This window comes from Rhineura floridana, chromosome 13, assembly GCF_030035675.1.
Source record: "Rhineura floridana isolate rRhiFlo1 chromosome 13, rRhiFlo1.hap2, whole genome shotgun sequence".
NCBI lineage: Eukaryota > Metazoa > Chordata > Lepidosauria > Squamata > Rhineuridae > Rhineura > Rhineura floridana.
In genome coordinates, this window is record NC_084492.1 from 10,870,235 (window position 1) to 10,886,411 (window position 16,177).

A 16,177-nucleotide genomic window follows, 5' to 3' on the forward strand; every position below is an offset into this window, starting at 1 on the left:
TATTGACCTTTAAATCCCTATACGGTTTCGGCCCAGTTTATCTCACGGAGCGCCTTCAACGCCACCAATTATGCCGCCCGACAAGATCGGCCACACAGGGCCTTCTCTCAATCCCGCCAACAAAAACAGCCAGATTGGCGGGTACAAGAGAGAGGGCATTCTCAGTGGCGGCCCCCACTCTTTGGAACTCCCTCCCACAAGATCTCCGGCATGCCTCTTCCCTAAATGTATTTCGGAAAGCCTTAAAGACCTGGCTTTTTCAGCAGGCCTTCGGGGTATCCGGGGATGGTTAATCGATATAATTGTAATGCCTCCTACCCAGTTTTAATATTGTTGTTGTAGATCTATTGTTTTTATTGTATTACTGTATTTTATTAATTGTATTTTAATAATTTCGTAAGTCGCCTAGAGTGGCCATTGGCCAGATAGGCGACGAAGAAATTAAATTTATTATTATTATTATTATTATTACTCCTCCAAGGGAAGCTTAGTCAGTAAATTTCTCACCACTAGGAGAACACAGGAGTACACAAGCAATGCTACAGTGCAATCTGTTGTGCAACAAGTTTCTGCTAGCACAGCTGGGAAGCAAAACATGATTTTTTATTATTATTGTTTGTTTTAAAAATGATTTCCTGGTTATGGGAGTTCAGAGGATATCCCCACCATGGCAAAGCCCCTAAATATAAGAGGGAGGAGGAGGAGGTGCTAAGGATGTGCACAGGCCCCAAGATTTGCCTTGTATCTGTATCAGTGCATTTATTAAAAATCCAATCTGTTTCTGAATTGCTCTGTGCTCTCTCTGCTTTGATCTGTGTTTTGGGTTTCAAGCCACTCTGTATAAAAATGAAGCTCTGTATTCCTACATTCACTATAATGAGGAATCTAAAAATGGGTGTAATGTCTCTCCCATTTGGCCAAAGTGGATGAAATTAACAGGCACAGGGGCCCTTCCAGAGTGGATTAAGGCTGACAAATTGCAAGCAAAACAGTCCATGGGCTTTTTGTAGGGGAAGTAAAAGGGATTCGCTTTCCTCCATAATCCTTCATGAGGTAGAATGACAGGGGCTTTGTCATTTGCTCTTTCTTCCTTTAAAATGATTAAGAGGTGACCGAGTGGTGTGTGTTCTTGTGTGTACATTTTTACAAACTTTGCAGCTTCGCACTGGGTCTTTCTTTCTGATGGTTGTTTGTTCCTCTGATAGGCTTTACAGTGTGAGGTTGTCTAGAATACTACCTGTGAAGTTCTGAAGAGCTTCATTGTTGTTTTGTTATTAGTTTTGTTAAAGCAGGGCAACATACCATTTAAAAAAAACTTAAATGAACTTTTAAACTTGTTTTTTAATCCTGTGTTGTTGTGCTTTAACCACACACACACACAAACTCAGAGGTCTTCATTGCTCTACAGGCAACATTTTGGACAGCCTCACTTTTTGCAAAGCCCATAGAGAAACATAGAGTTATATAGGAAAACATGAAGCAGAATATGGCACAGAAACAGAGTGACACAAGGCTTTGCAAGAGCCCCACTTTGATGGGGTTTATTGACATCACACTCTGACTCAGGAGTAGGGAACCTCTGAATTACCCCCATTTTACCTCATTATTTGCTCCAGACACAGAGCCGATGTGCACCTTACATTAGTTACTACAGAACAGTAATGGAAATGTGCTCTAGGCGTCCATGTTCTGCTTATGGGCTTCCCAGAGACATCTGGTCAGTGGTCTAAACTTTCAAGGAACTGTCCAAGGTGCTGAAAAATAGAATTAGCACCTTGGAGAGCTTCTTGAAAATTCCAGCTGAAGTTCCACTGCCCCACTGACACAGAGCCACCAGCTGCCACTGCCTCTAGTGGGCCACTCTGGGAAGCAGGACTAGATGGTTCGTGGACTTAATCCAGCAGGGCTCTTCCTATATTCTGAAGTAGGAGGACAAAGTGGAAATGGGTCACATTGGAAGCAGCAGTTCGCTCCCCCCCCCTCTGGTGGCAAGCCAGAGAGAACCCTGCCCATGGGCATGATTAAGGGCCTACTCATGCACAAAGCCAGGGAGTCAGGAGGTTAGGGTGGCTGGAAAGCTGCCTACAAAAGTAATTGGCTCTCACTGATCAAGGAAAGAACAAGGAGCCAACGAGGAGAAGGAACAGTGTGTAAGTCCCTCTGGTTGAGGCCAAAGAGGAACCAAGATTTACCCCAATTTCCCTTCCTCACGCTGGTCCAAACCTGCTTCTGCAAACACCATTTCTCCAGTCCCAAGATAACACAGGGGCTGAGTGATCACAGCTGAATAGGCCCTAATGTATTCTAAAGGGCTTTCCAAAGCCGCAGTGCAGAAGCCATGCAGGGATATTCATGCCTCACTGCCATAAATTAAGCTTTTCTCCCTCCAGCGACCCACCCCATCCCATGAAAATGTCATAATTGACAATATTTCTTCTTGTCCAGGCTCTTGTGTTCTTCAGTGTAATGCACCCCTGAGAAGCATATTGCTGCAGCTCTGTCGCACTGGCAGACGTGCATTTGGCAGCAATTGTTATCACCTTGGAGAGAAGAGCAGAGAGAAAGGAACTGGCAGTTAGGGAAACAGCTGGCTCTATAAATCAACCCTAATCCTCCCCCTCATTCTTCTGCCCCTTAAATCATCTTTGGCCAGGCCTTAAGGCACCCTTCCCCAATCTTACACTGTAGCAACTACAAGGCCAGTGCAGATCATCCTTGGGCTAGAACGGTCTGAGTTGGATAAAGCACCATCCTATGATTAGGGATAGGAGGCGCTATCGGATTTGGTCCTCTCAGTTTCTCATTGTTCCTGTCTTAAATCTATTTCTCCACATTTCTGCAGCAATTGTGATTCTTTTCTTTTTTTAAAAAAAAAAACCTCATGAAAATTCTCCAGCATTTTAGTGGAAATTTCTCCCACTAAACACATCTCTGGAGGCAGTTCTTACTAATATCCACATTTTTGCAAGTACTTTTCCTTAATATAATGCATTTTGTATGTTGCTTTCACTAATATATTTGTTTTTATGCACACTTTCTCCTAAATATATGCCTTTTTGTACACATTCATTGGTTGAAGAATTGCTGTTTCGGGAAGTTCAAATTTGATAGATTCGGCTTTAAATGCAAACTTTAAATTCGGTTTTAAATTCTCCCTCATCCCTACCTATGGCAATAGACTATGTGGGTACGAAGCTTCAAGTCAAGACCTGCTATGCAGTGTGAACACTTTTCCTTTGATTTTGATGCCTTCACTATTTATTTATTTATTAGATTTATATCCCGACCTTCCTCCCGGTAGGAGCCCAGGGCAGCAAACTAAAGCACTAAAAACACTCTGAAACATCATAAAAACAGACTTTAAAATATATTGAAACAAAATATCTTTAAAAACATTTTTTAAAGCTTTAAAAACATGTTAAAAAGCAGTTCCAGCACAGACACAGACTGGGATAAGGCCTCTACTTAAAAGGCTTGTTGAAAGTGGAAGGCCTTCAGTAGGTGATAAAAAGATAACAGAGATGGCACCTGTCTAATGTTTAAGGGGAGGGAATTCCACAGGGTAGGTGCCACTACACCAAAGATCCATTTCCTATGTTGTGCAGAACAGACCTCCTGATAATTTGCTGCCACAATTAAGGCATCTCTCTCCCGCCCGGCGGAGCTCTTTAAAATTGTACAAGGGCTTTTACATTCTGGCCCTCGGGATATTATGGATTCATCTGTAGCCCGCTGTGATGAGTTCGCGAGGCACTTCCAGGATAAGATCGCATGCATTCGCCAGGACTTAGACTCCAATGTTATGACAGTGAGTTCCAACGAAGCATCCAGAACACGGTCTTGTCCTTATTTATTGGGTGAGTTTCAGTCTGTACAGCTTGAGGATGTTGACAAGATCCTTGGACTGGTGCAGGCAACCACATCTGTTCTGGACCCTTGCCCCTCTTGGCTGGTGAAAGCTGGCAGGACCGGAACCGCCGGCTGGGCCAAGGAGATAATAAACGCCTCTTTGAGAGAGGGAGTGGTCCCTGACTGCCTAAAAGAGGCGGTAGTGAGACCGCTCCTGAAGAAATCCTCTTTGGACCCAGATAACCTGAACAACTATAGACCTGTGGCGAATGTTCCGTTCTTGGGCAAGGTACTGGAATGGGTGGTTGCCGGCCAGTTCCAGGGGCTCTTGGATGACACTGATTATCTTGATCCATTTCAATCCGGTTTTAGGCCCAGTTTTGGCACCGAAACAACCTTGGTCGCCCTGTACGATGACCTTTGTCGGGAGAGGGACAGGGGGAGTGTGACCCTGTTGATTCTCCTTGATCTCTCAGCTGCTTTTGATACCATCGACCATGGTATCCTTCTGGGAAGACTCACGGAGTTGGGAGTTGGGGGTACTGCTTGGCAGTGGCTCCGCTCCTACTTGGTGGGTCGTCACCAGAAGGTAGTGCTTGGGGAACATTGCTCGATACCCTGGACTCTCCATTGTGGAGTCCCGCAGGGATCGGTACTGTCCCCCATGCTTTTCAACATCTACATGAAGCCGCTGGGTGCGGTCATCAGGAGTTTTGGGGTGCATTGTCATCAGTACGCTGATGACACGCAGCTCTATTTCTCCTTTTCATCCTCCTCAGGTGAGGCTGTTAATGTACTAAACCATTGCCTGGCCGCAATAATGGACTGGATGGGAGCTAACAGACTGAAGCTCAATCCAGACAAGACTGAGACGCTGTTGGTGAGTGCCTTCTCTGCTCAGATGGTGGATGTTCATCCTGTTCTTGATGGGGTTACACTCCCCTTGAAGGAACAGGTTCGTAGCTTGGGAGTTCTTTTCGATCCTTCCCTGTCTCTTGAGGCCCAGGTGGCCTCGGTGGCACGGAATGCTTTTTACCATCTTCGATTGGTAGCCCAGCTATGTCCCTATCTGGACAGTGACGACCTCGCTTCAGTTGTTCATGCTCTGGTAACTTCTAGATTGGACTACTGCAACGCACTCTACGTGGGGCTGCCCTTGAAGACAGTTCGGAAACTACAGTTAGTCCAGAATGCAGCGGCCAGATTGTTGACGCGGACCAGAAGGTCCGCTCATATAACACCTGTTCTGGCCCGTCTGCACTGGCTTCCTATTTGTTTCCGGGCTAGATTCAAAGTGCTGGTTTTGACCTATAAAGCCCTACACGGCATGGGACCGCAATACCTGGTGGAACGCCTCTCCCAATATGAACCTACCCGTACACTACGCTCAACATCTAAGGCCCTCCTCCGAGTACCATCCCATCGAGAGGCTCGGAGGGTGATGACTAGAACCAGGGCCTTTTCAGTAGTGGCCCCCGAACTGTGGAACAGTCTTGTCGATGAGGTGCGCCTGGCGCCGACGCTACTATCTTTTCGGCGCCAGGTGAAAACCTTTTTATACTCCCAGGCATTTTAAAGTGTATTTTAAACAGCATTTCCATATTTTGGATGTTGTTTGGTTCGTTATTGTTTGTTTGTTTGTTTGTTTTATTGTATTTATTGTATTTATATATTGTGCTTGTTTTTATCTTTTTGTACACCGCCGAGAGAGCTTTCGGGCTTAGGGCGGTATATAAATTAAACTAAATAAATAAATAAATAAGATGGTATCTGCAGAAGGCCCTCAACTGTAGAGCGCAGTGATCAACTGGGTATATAAGACATAAGATGATCTTTCAGGTATCCTGGTCCAAAGCTGTATAGGGCTTTGTACACCAAAACCAGAACCTTAAACTTAGCCTGGTAGATAATAGGCAAGTTTGAATTCCAGTCAATCCAAGCTGTGGATGGCAAAACAATGTAAGAAAAGGGCAAGCAAAATGATCGAGGGGCTGGAGCAAATCCCCTATCAGGAAAGGTTACGACATTTGGGGCTTTTTAGTTTAGAAAAAGGGGGAATGAGGAGGAACTTGACAGAGGTGTATAAAATTATGCATGGCATGGAAAAAATGGATGGAGAGTTTTTCCCTCTCTCATGATACTAGAACTTGGAGCCATCCAATGAAGCGGAATAGTGGAAGATTCAGGTCAGGCAAAATTAAGAACTTCTTCACACAGTATGGTGTAATGGTTAAGATGTTGGACTACGACTTGGGAGACCAGGGTTCAAAATCCCCACACAGCCATAAAGCTCATTGGGTGACCTTGGGCCAGTCACTGCCTCTCAGCCTCAGAGGAAGGCAATGGTAAAACCACCTCTGAATACCACTTACCATGAAAAACCCTATTCATAGGGTCGCCATAAGTTGGGATCAACTTGAAGGCAGTCCATTTCCATTTTCACACAGCACAGACTTAAATGAGAGAATTTGCCTCCACAAGATATAGCGATGGCCAACAACTTTGATGGCTTTAGACAAATTAATGGAGGATAAAACTTTTGATGGCTCCTGGCCAGGCTGGCTATGTTCTACCTCCATGCTCAGAGTTTCTGGGAATCACAAGTGGAGAGACTGCTGTTGTGCTCAGGTCTTGCTTGTAGGCTTCCCATAGGCACCTGGTTGGCCACTGTAAGGACAGGATGCTGGACTGGATGTGCCTTTTGTCTGATCCAGCAGCCGGGCTCTTCTCATGTTTTAGGTTTCTGTGTTCTTAAGTCCTGTGGCAGGAGGAGCTTGAGGGGAGCACTGAGATACCAGTACAATTTTTAAGTTTTGAAGGGCATCATCAAATGATTGATCCTTTACCAGCCCAACTACCACAAAGGCCACGTCAACTCCATGTTAAATATTTGTTGGGAGATAAAATCCCAGGGGAGAATTGATAGTAGCCAAATTTCTATTATTGCCAGTGAAAACAAAGGCAACTGACCACCTGGAGCTGGAAGGATTATTTCCAGGACCTTACCTGAAGTTATTTATTATTTTGTAAATAATTAAGCTATTATTATTTTACTATTTATTACTGTTTCACTTTTTTATATTTTTTGTATTAAGATTTTAGTCATTTGTTATTTTAAATATAACAGAACTGTTGTTACTATGTTACTTTTTCAGTTTTTGCATTTAAGTTTTATTTCTGGTCTGTTGACCATAATAAACTGATGAAGATGATTATTACTTTTTATTTATAATTTCTTATAATTATTTTATTATTATTTAGAAAGTACTTTGCAGAAGGTTTCCCCACTCTGCCAAAAAAAAAAGACAGATGTTGCCTATAGGCTCACAAGCTAAGGATGGAACTACAAGCTACATTAAATGTATGGCTTTAACATATTGAAGGGTCATAGCGCCCACTCCAAGTCCCTGCAGGCCAGAGGACATTGCCTTATCAGACTCCTTCGATTTGGGAGACTCACTCCCAGAACAGCCCCCGTCATCACCATGGTGTAGGAGCCAAAAGTTGCAGAAAAAGGCAGCGGCCCTCTAAAGGCACGGACAGCTCCTCAGAGCCGAGGCAACAGCAGGACCAGTCTTGTCAGAAGACCTGTGCGCGTTGCTGAAGCAACAGCATGTCATCCATGAATGAGAGTCCACCAGCTACTTTCTCACAATGATCTGTCCTGATCGCTCATATCTTGTCTAAGCTACAGCCTGCTGTGCTGCTTCGATGTGTCCTTGTAAGACATGGGTGTGCCTTACATTCTCACCATGGTCCACTTCTCAGTGGGGACTTAAATCTGTTTCTGTGCTGTATTATGTGCTCCTGCTGGGGGGAAGGGCGGGATATAAATCAAATAATAATAATATTAACAATAACAACACAACAACAATTCACACTGCAGGTGGAGGCTCACATGATCAGCAAATCCCACACATAGAAAACTAGCACGTCAAGGAGAAAGGTAGTCTAGGGTAGGTGCTGCTACACTAAAGGTCTGTTTTTTACACCATATGGAACAGACCTGTTGATGAAATGATATCTATAGGAAGCACTCTCCTGCAGAGTGCAGTGATTGGTTGGATGTATAAGGGGTGACACAATCTTTTAGTTTTCTTGGTCCCAAGCTGTATAGGGCTTTGTACAGCACAACCAACACATTGAACTTAGTGTGACAGCTAATTGGCAGTCAGCGCAAATTTTTCAGCAAGGGCATAACACGATGGCAATAGTCTGCCCAAGTGAGCAGTTGAACGACTTCATTTTGTACCTGCTGCAGCTTCCAGGTCAACCTTGGGAGTTGAGCATAAGTGTGATGATGCCCACCCACAAGCCAAGATGGCAAACTGTGGGGGCTCTGGTAGGAGGAGCATGGAGCACCCAACTGACTTACTTGCACAGGCGATGTTGGTCCCAGAGCAGGCATAGGTGTAGGTTGTGACGTGTGGATAGTGAAGAAATGAATAGCACTTTGGGACATTTTCAGCAGCTCCATAGCACTCATCGTGGATTTGACAACACCTGCCAAGAAAGGGTCAGTGCCCTAACCACTGAATTGCAGATTCTTAAGTTGTGACACACCCTCAGATAACTATAAGAAGTGGTTTCTTTTTCTGCTGCAAAGGAGGTTCTAAAGTGGGGGGGGGGGAACAGGATTTAAATGGGCAGGCCAGACCTTGAATATCCAGGGCATTTTTGCCAAGTGGGTGGGGCTGTCCACCTGTCAATCACCTGGCATCACCATGATGTCAGGTTATCCAACTTCAAAGAAAAGAATTCAGATCCCCCTTGAAGTGCACACTCAGTTCTTTCCTTTCTTCTTTTTGCAGGCCAGCTTGAGCTCAAGATCCATGCCAAAAGCAGGGATTGGTTACACTAGGAAGTTCCTGATTAGGGACTCCATAGTGTAGGCACTCCCTCTGGGACTTGCTGTGAGTGTCTGTCCATTGATCAATGTTTACAGCAAGCCCCAGCTTGGGAGGCGCTACAAAGTTCCCAGTGAGGACCTCCATAGCACAGGCAACCCTTGAGGGACATGATATAAGCACCAATCCCAGCAGGCGAAGAACAGGTTTCCCACCCTTCTTTGACATACTGATGCATCTTGACTGCTTTGATATTGGCATGCATCAAAAAGCTGTGCACTGCCAAATTTGTGGTTGCTGTTATTGCTCTCCCTCTACACACAGTTGGAGGCAGGATGCTTCTGGATGCCAATTGCTGGAAACGGCCGGAGGGGAGAGTGCTGTCCAGCTCAGGTCCTCCTTGTGGGCTTCCCAGTAGGACATCTGGTTGGCCACCGTGAGAACAGAATGCTGGCCAAAGATCGGCCATTGGCCTGAACCAGTAAGATTCTTCTTAAGTTCTTGTGTTCTTATTTATTTTTAAAGCTTATTGAATGTCTGAATAAGGCAGCTCACAAGCACCAAATACTATTGTAGGTCAGCTAATAAACTGAAATGCTACTATATTTTTCTCTGGTTTTATACTGTGGTGACCTATGGTGATAAACAATACATTAATAGCTGCAATCCTAAAGAGAGAGAAATACAAAGAAGGTTCTACTGCCTTATCCAGTGCCCGGCCTATCTGGTTGATAGAGTAGAAACAAAACTTGAGGGGCCAGTATTCATAACTTGATAAAATGGGTGCCATGGGCAGCAAAGAAAGAGGTACCAGTGAGTACCATCACAAAAAAGCCACACACACACACACAAACATGCTTTCCCTTCCATTGGAAACTATTGTGGTAAAGGGAAATGAGAGGCTTAGATACTCTCAGAAGTGTGTCTAAGTTTCCCCCTGTTTGGGGGGCATGTTGAAGGGACCTGGATGCTTCCTGGCATGCCTCTGGCATGTCCCTTTTTAGGCACTACTCTGATGTCAGGGCTTTGGAGAAGGCAGCAGTAGCAGCAGGGGGAGAGGGAGGCTAAAACATCACCTCTCCCTCTCTGACACGACAGCTCTGTCTTTGATGCTGGAAAAGTAGATCAGATCTACCCTATGGACCTTGGGACACCCTCCCAGGGACCATAGGACTGCATCCTCACTTGCCTTGACCTTCAGCCAGTCAAACTTTATTGCCTAGCCATAGGCCATTGCAACTTGTACAGTGCTTGTACAGTAACCGATCTTATAAAACAAAGATTAAAAGATTAAAACATACAATATATTTCATGAATTGTACAGAATAGTTAGCTTAAAACTTCCCTATAGGTTACTCTGTTGTTGGGCTGCCTGTGCCGCCCGGATCTTTTGCGCCGCACAGGCAAAAAGAGCAACCCTATATGTAACCATGAGGTCTTTGTCGGCCAGAAGAAAGACAATAATATCCTGCAATGGACTTCCCCCCGTCAGCAAATCGCTCAAAAATTTAGACCGGGGATGTACATATAAAGGGCATTCTAATAAATAATGCAGCAGATCCTCTCTCTTCTTAGTCCCGCAGCACTTGCCTTGATAGATACTATCTGCTGCTGCATGTCAGACATCCAACACTGACAAGCACGAAAAAGCATCACATATCAACCTTCAAGTATTAGCAAATATCAGATACTTAAATCAAATGCCATTGGATATATCAGATACAGTTATCAAATATTTGCTGAATGTTTGGCAAGTGTCATTAAGAGAGTATTCTGAAAAATGTTCAGCATTAACCATTCACTGCAGGGACTTGGGGAGGGGGAGTGAAATTTCGTGAGCTCTATTTGCTGTGTTTCTTTTGTTCTAGCCAAGCCCATTTTTTACATGCTCTCCTTAGCAATACAGACCAACAAAGAAAAAAACATGAATTCCAGGGCCAGTCGAAGCAGCTCATCTGGAACATGAACATGGCCCACTTGAAGTTCAACATCACCAGTTATCTGACAGCTCCCAATGAGAATTGTTTCACCTTTGCGTATCTATCCTTGCCGCTTGGGTAAACCCAGCTGCTGTTTAAGCACAGCGGTGGCATTTCATTTCTATTCCCGTTCATTTTTAATCACACTGAAATTTCCTGAACATGCCAGCTGAGTTTCTGCCACAGTAAGCTTCTATTAGAAGTGTCGGCCAAGACAACGCTGTCAGGTGTACAAATTAGAGCTGGGAGGAACTTAGCAATTTCATATTAGTTTGGGGCTTTGAACACATTCCTTCCCACCCCCCCAGGTTTCAGATTGTGTCAAACTCCCAAGGGATGTTTTGCCTTATTGAAGTTCAGATCTAATTAATTCTAAAGAAATCCAGCATGAAATTGCCGTGCTGTGGAGTCAAGTCTATCTAGAGACATATACTCTCCTGTTTTCTCCCACACCTATTTTATTTAAGATTTGCAGCCTGCCTCACACCTACATAAAATATTGGATAAATTTGGTTGATTATTTGGAATTCTAACGGGACTCTGAGGAACACTACAAAATCCTATTCAGGCAGCTCTTCAGCATGCATATTTACTGGAATACTACATGTAAAATGTTAAAATGTGATGATTCTTTCAGTGGTAGCATCAGTTTTGTGGTCCATGACCTAGGATAATTTGCAAGGTCCACTCACTCATGACTGAATGGGGAATGGTGTCACTTTTATGGCAACCAGAGTAACTAGCTGATTTGTTTGTTTCTAACTTCTATGGATTGGATCCATACTTAATAATGCTGAGAGCCAATCCGCTGAAATCCACGAGACTTAAGCAGAGAGAAAGAGAGACTTGAAATATAAAGAAACAAATACACAAAATCATATGTTGTGTGAACGTGCAGTACAGGACCGTTCCGTGATGAAATCTGCCTTCCAGGGACTCAAAAGACCATCCTACCTGTGAGTCCCGCAACGCTGACTCGCTTTTTTGCGGCTGTATTTCCACCTGGTGTGAGAGGGCGGGCCTTGACTGACTCCAGGTATAAAAGCTGCTGCTTCTGCTGAAGAGGCCAGAGACCAGGTGTCTAAAGACTATAGGGGTGGGATGTTTAAGAGTTCCTTTTGGGGCCAGGATTCAATTTTAGCGCATTATTTTTGCTGTTTGACGGGATAATGTTTTTGTATTTTTGTGAGACCTTATTATAAATTATGGGAAGATTGCATAATTTTATTAGGATGCTGTCATTGGTTTGTGTTCAATGCTGTTGTAGTGAATTATGTAACTTGTTCATGTTGTAAGCATATATGTTGTAGTATATAGTATTTTATGTATTTTAATTGTATTTTATGTATTTTAATTGTATTTTATGTATTTTAAATTTATTTTAATGTTTTTGTGATTTTACTGTTTACAATTTTATTATGTACATGTTTGATTTTATTTTTGTAAGCCGCCCTGAGTGCCCTGTTATAGGGTAGAAGGGTGGGACAGAAATATTTTAAATAAATAAATAAGCCACCTTCAGCATGGTTTTAGAAAGACAGCCTACAAATAAATGATGGCAAAAAGCTTTTTCCCCCCCATGAAAGAGGCTTCCATTGTTCTGCCTCATTCTCAGGGACCTTGAGAATTTCTTGAGAATGTTTGCGGGTGTCAGGTTTGGAGCTTACCTTTATGGTTTTGAGATGGCTGAGAGTAGTGAGTCTGTGGGGTTTTTTTCCAGCAAACATTTCTCTAGCAATCTGCAGCCTCCCTGGTTGCCTGTACTTCCCACTCTGAAAAAATCCACGTGGGAGGAGTTAACTGATCTTGCCTTCTCCTGGGCTTTCACTGAAGTGCAGAAAACTGGGGAGGCTACAGAGGGCAGACCGCTGAAGAGATTATTTGTAGAATGAAAGAACAGACCCTGACAAACACCCCTCAGTCATCTCAAAAGTAAGGTAAGTGCAACTAACACCCTGCATTCCACCCATGGAAATTTTGCTGAAATTTTCTCTCCCCTTTCATAATTTTCAAATGAAAAATCTTGTTGTATTGATTGCTAGAGAATGGTCACAAAAACATGGGAGAAATTTTCACCACAGCACTGATGCAGGAATACCAGGAAACTATGGTTTATTGGGGCTGGCAATTGGAGTTTCCCAACACAGCTAAATTCAATGAGAATATTGAATATGTGTATTCAATACTGTGTATTAGTGCTGAGTTGAACCAGAAAAATCATATTTCATGGACATTTTCTTATTGCTTGAAATGTGTTCCCATTTTTGGTTAAGGGAGTAAGAAGCACTCAGAAAGGCACAAAAATATTTATGTGGTTGAGATTTCAGTTAAATTTAGGCATCAGCATTCATCAGTGCACAACATCAGAGCTGAGCAACAGGGCTGAAAGAGACAAAGAAATTATATATATATAAAAAGAATGTGGACAATGTAGTTTCGTTTGTCCTCACTAACATCATCACGTAGTCCAATCCTGTTGGTTACACTGAACTATGAGTGCATCACATTCACTACATGGCCCCGATTGGCTAGAATCCTATAGAAAACAAGTACTTTCATGCCAAAAAAAGAGGGTGGCAGTAGAACAGTAGGACATTAAGTAGCAATAGCTTTGTATCAATTGTGTTCTATATTTGGAAACTGCCTTGTGAGAGCATGTCCCTAAACAGGGGTGGGGACCTGTGCCCCACCAGATATGGCTGAACTACAGATCCCATCAGCCCAAGGCAGCATGTCCAATGGTCAAGGATTATGGGATGATGTGGTTCAGCGACATCTGGAGGAGCACAGGTAGCCCACCTCTACTCTAAAAGGTGGTCTCCAAATCTTTTCAGTAAGTGACTATGAAAAATACAAGAAAGAGTGGTGGGCCATTTTTTCATGGGCTCTTTTTGCACCTTTTCAAAGAGAAACATATTTAAAAATTTTAAAACGCAAAAGCTTGCAGAGGATTTTGTGACATGTTGGTTGACTAAATAAAGATACTGCCCTAATGTGGATTTTTGAATGTTCAAATCTGAATATCATGAAATATCGTACATAGTTAGCCACACATTGCAATGCTAGATTATCACCAATTCCTACGTGGAAGTGGCATCATGAAGGGATTTTCTGACATACAGAGTAGTAGCCCTGTGTCTGGTTCAGTCCAGAATAAACCTGTCTACTCCCTAATTAAAGCACTATATCACTCTTTTCCCCTTTCTGGATGTTTTTTGTTGGTTGGTTAGTTGGGGAGAATTGCCTGGGTTTTTTGGTGGGGGGTGCCAGCATTTTTGTCTGTGTTTTATTTGTTTTGCTGTGCTGTCTCTATTGTGAGAAGGGGGATAGGTTCAGAGCATTGCCAATATTTCTTCTGCAAAATGGAGTATTTTCATTTATTTGTGTAATTATTTAAAGATTTATAGAGAAAATCTAAGAAGGCAGCATACAATATAACAGTAAAACTTCACTAACATATCAATAAAAAATGGTTGATAAAATACATTGTGTCCCAAAGGCCTATCTGAACAGTACAGTGTTTTCTTGCACTTTACCCTCTTTATCACTGTATTGCTAAGTACAGCAATCAGAAAATAAATAGGTAAGTATTTGTATACATAAATATATATACATGATACAGTTTTTAAAAGCCATCTTTTAAAAACTTCTGCCCAACTTCTATTGGCCAGGAGTTCAACAGGACAGAGCCTGCCACATTAAAGGCGCAGTCCTAGACCAACCAATCCTCAGGGGCGTGGGAGACCACCAAAAGCACCCCATCAGAAGATCTCAGTGATTGAGGTGGAACACTAGAAATCAGATGGTTCTTAAGGGACTTTGGGCCTGAGTTGTTTGGGCTTTATGAATATTTTTGTGGCCTTTTGAAAAGCTAAGTTCCTGCTTTTGGCTAATTCTAGAACATCTCTGCAGGTGTCAATAACAAGGCTGGAGACTCTTGAGTCTCACACTGCAGGAGGCAAAACAAGAGGCACCTTTTCATTGCCACTCACCTGTCAAGATCATCCACAGGTGTTCCAGAACCTCCGAGGCCACAGTAACATCCATAATGATTGTATTCTGTGAGCAGTCGACTTTCAGGAATGACACATCGGATCATTTTCCGAAACTGCCACAGGGCCCTTGCCATGGGGGAAGATGTGCTGGCGTTGACTGGAAAAGGCATAACTGTGCATGAGCAGACCTTAGGCAAGAGATGACCCAGTCTGCCCAGATTCTCTTATTTAAGCTCTGTTAAGGATGACACAAACTTCACTTTAATGTAGGGATGGGGGAGAAATTTGATTCGGTTTGCATTTAAAGTCAAATTGATCAAATTTGCACTTTCTGAAATATAACCAAAACAGTCATCCTTTGAAATTTGCACATCCATATTTTGCAGTGCAGTTCTCCAACCAACCAATGTGTGCAAAACTGCATATATTGGGGGAAAGTGTGCATACAAACAAATATGTCTGTGAAAGCAACGTACAAAAATGCAATATATTAGGAGAAATGGCTTTCATAAATGTGTCCATTAATCAAAACTGCATACAAAAAATGTGTTTATTAGGGGGAGTTTGCACTAAAATCCTGATGAATTTCCAGAAGGATTTTTAAAGTGTTTTTTGCAAATTGCGGAGAACTGAATTTAATTTTGGAAAAATGAGAAACTGAGAGGCCTGAAATGGGCAGAACCTTCCCTCCCTGCTATAGAAGCAGTAATAAGCACCTGCACTAACCTCCAGCGCTCCAAACACTTTGGGAAGAGTGTGTCATTTTGGTTACATGAGAGTAAGCCCCACTGAAGTCGATTGGGACTTACTTCTTTCATACATATAGGATGCACTGGGAAATGTATCAAAAAGGTGAGTGCCTTTTGCCAGCTTCATCTGGTATGCCAACTACAGCTGTATCTGGATCGGGATAGCTTTGCCACTGTAGTGCATGCATTAGTAACCTTGGGACTGGATTACTGCAATGCCCTCTATGTGGGGCTGCCCTTGGCCCTGGTCCAGAAGCACCAGCTGTTGCAGGATACAGCAGTTAGACTGCTGGTGGGGGCAGACGGCTGACAGCACTTGACACTTCTGCAGTGCTGAAACATCTGGCCTGGCTGCCCACATGCTACTGAGCAGGTTCAAGGCTCTTGTGTTCATATGCAAAACCCTGAACAACTTGGGCCCAGGATACACCTGAGCCCTTATTTCCCAGCCCAATCACTGAGATCATCCAGAGGGGAGCTGTTTGTTGTCCCCCGTGTCACAGAGGTTTGACTGGCCTTAACCAGAAGCCGGGCATTGGAACAAGAAATGACAATAGATTTTAAAGAAATTATTGATCTAAAAAGGGATAGGGAACCTCAGGCCTTGGCATGAAATGTAGTCTTAGGCCAACCTTTCCCAACTAGTGGGCCACCAGATGTTGTTGGACCACAATTCCCATCTTTCCTGACCATTAGCAATGCTGGCTGAGGCTGATGGGAGCTGTGGTCCAACATCATCTGGAGGCACACTGGTTGGG

At 43.4% G+C, this 16,177-nt stretch overlaps 1 protein-coding gene across 1 annotated transcript; it reads right to left on the bottom strand.

Moving 5' to 3' along the window:
* Positions 1-2,415: 2,415 nt before the first annotated feature.
* On the bottom strand, positions 2,416-14,840 carry LOC133369385 (phospholipase A2, minor isoenzyme-like). Its single transcript, XM_061594659.1, has 3 exons — positions 14,668-14,840; positions 8,225-8,352; positions 2,416-2,540 (listed from the first exon to the last, which is right to left on the bottom strand). Exons 1-3 carry the CDS (start codon positions 14,838-14,840, stop codon positions 2,416-2,418), a joined length of 426 nt encoding a protein of 141 aa, XP_061450643.1.
* Between the last annotated feature and the right edge of the window lie 1,337 nt (positions 14,841-16,177).